This window comes from Mytilus galloprovincialis, chromosome 3 (genome assembly GCF_965363235.1).
Source record: "Mytilus galloprovincialis chromosome 3, xbMytGall1.hap1.1, whole genome shotgun sequence".
NCBI classification, from domain to species: Eukaryota; Metazoa; Mollusca; class Bivalvia; order Mytilida; family Mytilidae; genus Mytilus; species Mytilus galloprovincialis.
In genome coordinates, this window is record NC_134840.1 from 96,330,218 (window position 1) to 96,334,283 (window position 4,066).

The window sequence follows — 4,066 nt, forward strand, 5'->3', positions numbered from 1 at the left end:
ATTCGGAACTGATAGCTTTAATTTTCATTTTTAATCCTGTAATATACTATTGATTTGAAAGATCATGTGCTAGATGTACTTTTCAAATACCAAAAATGTATTTGAAAAAATATGATACTGATGATAACTATGTCAATAATTTAACAGAACAAGAATACACAATAAAGGTTTTTTCTCATTGTTGAGGGCTTCAAGGTTGATATAAGACATAAGAATTCAAGAAAAGAAATAAGGGCATGTGTGTAATGTCGACTGAACCAATGCATCAATAGTTATCTTTAAAATGCTTTGTTATTCGTTTTTCTTCTGCAACTGTCTTATATATCATTAAACATGCCTTCTTTTCCAGCACCATTTGTCTGCCAACGATCATAAGTGTCCGTTAAATTGGTTCGTGAAGACGAATACACAATTAAATGCTGTACATCTCTCCAGGTCAAATCTGGACTACAAAAGACACATCTATCATAGCATGTTATCACCTGTTAATACACATCTATCCAGGTCAAATCTGGACACCAAAAGACAGATCAATTACATCATGGTATCACCTTAACTTGTTAATTTTAAGGTTTTTTGTTTGTTTAGGGATACAAATTGTACTACCTATAATTGTTCCTATTGGTTCCAGCGTTATTTGAAGACGGAAGGCGCGTTTTGCGTACAAAATTGTAATCCGGGTTTATTTGATGAGTTTATCCTTTAGCAAAAATAAAAAGCGACAAAGTCGGTAATTTGATAAACAAAAATGTTCAATTGTAAAAGTTTACTTTCATACTTGGCTTGCAGAGCTAAAGCTATGATTCCAGCAACTATTGGCGCGGAATATGAAGTCCCTTCGATACCATCATCTGTACATCTACTTAATGTTGAAGTTGTCATCTAAAAAATAAGGTAGAGTTATATTTAGGAGAGTAATTACAGACTACTGTAGTGTAGCAAAAAGTCATGGTTAATCATACCTTTTATTTCTGCATTTATATACAACAGGAAAAAATTTCTTAACCGCTGACACTCTTGATTGATAAGGTTGAATGTCGCTTCTTTTTTGTTGTCATTTCGATGTTGTTGTTTTTTTAACTTCACGGCATTAATGCTGTCTTTATATCTTCATTTCGATAGTCCTTGGCACCTTCGACGAGTGTTTTTATTTTTTGTACCGGAAGTAATTAAATCGGTGACATATGTTGACATTTCAAGGATAAGCATTACTAAAGCATATTATTTCAATTGTTATTTTCTACACTTGATGCATTTCTTAATATTTAGCATTCAATCACGAACTTTAGATTTTAATGTGTTCTGGACACATGTTTCATTGCCTTAATATATTGTATATCTGCATTTATTCATGTTTAAAGAAAAACCATTGAAATTGAGAGAAGTAAGTATAATAATCAAGGTATTGATTTGTTTCAAACATTTTATATTAAAGAAGTGTACTCTATCTTAAATACTTAACTGGATATTTTTTAATCTTTCAACTTTAATGTTATTCGAAGAATGACTACTTCTGCGATCATTATTGTTAATGATATTTATTCTAATTACCAAGTAAGAATCGGCGATACCACCATATACTGTCGCAAGTGAAGCAGCACACACTTCTGCGTAGTCGGCCTCTTTTCCAATTCCAAGGGCAGTAACTCCTATTGTGTATATACTGTTAGTGAACCCGTCAGCATTGCAATTATCATTCGATCCCCCATTTCCTGCAGACCAGGTGTAGATAATGCCTTTTCCAGATCTCCCCTGAATATATTGGTTAATATTTTGTTATGAATTATGCTAGAAATTATATTTTACTTCCATATGTATTTTAAAAGATTGATTTTGTAAATGGGATTGGCACGTGTTGACCTTTTTGATGTGTGACTTGTTATGTATTCTAATTTCATACCTCATGTACATTGTATACTCTAATTATTATCACTGTATAGTTAAGTTTATATATGAATTTGCTAATTTTTTTTAACCTTATTGAATATGTTTTTTTTTGTGATTTCCGCAAATTATACTTTATCACCAAATGCATACTTAAATGAATAGCACGACATATGACTCATATAAATTACTTGGTGGGTTTCATGTAGCTCGGTTCTGAGTTATCTTTGTTGTGTTTTCACTACATAAGAAAATGCACGTACCAAGTCAAAAATGTGACAGTTGTTATCCATTCGTTTGAGGTGTTTGATGTGTTTGACCTTTTTATTTTGCCATTTGCTTATGGACTGTCCTATTCGAATTTTCATCGGAGCTTGTTTTTTTTTTTTTTTTGTTATTTAACTTTTTATACAGTCATTTCACAATGTATTAAATAAAAATAAGTTTAATAATCAAATTTTTAACCTTTTTTGCATTATGTGCTATGGTTAAAGATGTTAGAAAATCCATACTGTCAAAGTCAATTAATTCCTCTGGTCCCCAACTGCAGGTATAAATGTCGACGTCACTATTATAATGTGAGAGTGCCTGTGCCTGCTCGAAATCTGTGACAGCAAAATCTCCAATCAGCCGGACACCTGACAGTGTATGCAGATAAAAGGTAAAGATAAACATACGTATGTTTGTCTGTTAAAGAGTTTTATTGATATCTTAAACACAGGCTAAGTTTCTTTAAAAATATCCATTTTCGAAGGATTTGATTACATACACGTCATTTGATGCGTTGTTTTATTTTAATATCGTATTTACAATAGTTATGTAATGTACTAACAGAATGAAAATGATTGTCACATACTGAACAATACACCTTTGTCGTTCCACTAACTTTCTGAAAACAGGCATCATATTGTTTGTCCTACCTATTCATAATGTACTAATAAACTTTTTCTCTATTGTTGAAGACCGTATGTTGGCCTGTAAGTGTGTGTTGTTCAAAAGTGTGCATGGTTTGTTGTCTTAAATCAGTATTTGCAATTAGTAAATAATTGTATTGTATTTTGAGCTCCGACGACATCAATTAGTGATTTGATGATAGCAAATTAAGTTTACTGCCTCGCTCAAATTATACATTTAAAATTTGTCAGACGCCGTCTCCACTTGCGCGTATATTTTCATAGCATCAATTGTTGCAACATATGTTATTATAAATTTCCGTAGGTGTGGCATATTTTGCACCTTTGTATCCTGGTACCTTTGAAAACTATTTTCACCACTGGGTCGATGCCACTGCTGGTGAACGTTTCGTCACCGAGGGTATCAGCAGCCCAGTAGTCAACACTTCGGTGTTGACATGAATATCAATGATATGGTCATTTTATAAATTTCCTGTTTACAAAACTTTGATTTTTTTCGAAAACCTAAGGACTTTATTATCCCAGGCATATATTACCTTAGCCGTATTTGGCACAACTTTTTCGAATTTTGTATCCTCAATACTCTTCAAGTTTGTACTTGTTTGGCTTTATAAATATTTTGATCTGAGTGTCACTGATGAAACACGCGTCTGGCGTACTAAATTATAATCCTGGTACCTTTGATAACTAATTGCAATATTGATGTATGAATTAACAAAAGAAAGTGTTGTATACGCCATACCAACACCTATAAAGGATGCATTATATGTCACAATTGCATACATACAAACTTATCAACCAATGATGCATTATACACCACGCCTTCATTCACCAAACATTACCAATCAATGATTCATCATATGTCATTCCAATTTATAACTATAGTATAAATATCAACCAATGATTCATTAAATGCCACGCCTACATACATGGATACGTACCAACTAATGATGCATTAAATGCCACGCCTACCACACATTCTCCATTGTCTCTCTCAGCAGCGATCAAACCTGCAATGTGTGTACCATGGCTGAAAAGCAACACATGTTTTAGAATACAGGGTTTTATCTTTTAATCTTTTTATCATTTGACGTAACACGTGTAAGGTTATTATGTCAAATCTTCTTCATTTTTACTTTTTGTTTAGACCCTTTTACAAACATTATTTGTAACTGATGACATTGTTGTATCGAGGATAGCTTACCCTAACAGAGCACCTGCGGTTATTCCCGGTCTTGATGGGGTTAACTTGCGACTTTTTCAACGTT

At 32.8% G+C, this 4,066-nt stretch overlaps 1 protein-coding gene across 1 annotated transcript; it reads right to left on the bottom strand.

Annotated features, from left to right (window-relative positions):
• Positions 1 to 317: 317 nt before the first annotated feature.
• Positions 318 to 3,825, bottom strand: LOC143066855 (neuroendocrine convertase 2-like). The gene is made up of 5 exons (XM_076239668.1): positions 3,740 to 3,825; positions 2,350 to 2,522; positions 1,552 to 1,752; positions 779 to 882; positions 318 to 447 (listed from the first exon to the last, which is right to left on the bottom strand). Exons 2-5 carry the CDS (start codon positions 2,392 to 2,394, stop codon positions 318 to 320), a joined length of 480 nt encoding a protein of 159 aa, XP_076095783.1. The 5' UTR covers positions 2,395 to 2,522; positions 3,740 to 3,825.
• Positions 3,826 to 4,066: the final 241 nt, after the last annotated feature.

Excerpts from the sequence above, each read along its gene's own strand:
- LOC143066855 (XM_076239668.1), bottom strand. The coding sequence starts at position 2,394 with ATGGATTTTCTAACATCTTTAACCATAGCACATAATGCAAAAAAG. Across the intron at positions 1,753-2,349 it reads TAGCACATAATGCAAAAAAG|GGGAGATCTGGAAAAGGCAT; the intron begins GTTAAAAATTTG and ends CAATATATTCAG. Across the intron at positions 883-1,551 it reads GTATCGCCGATTCTTACTTG|ATGACAACTTCAACATTAAG; the intron begins GTAATTAGAATA and ends CTTATTTTTTAG.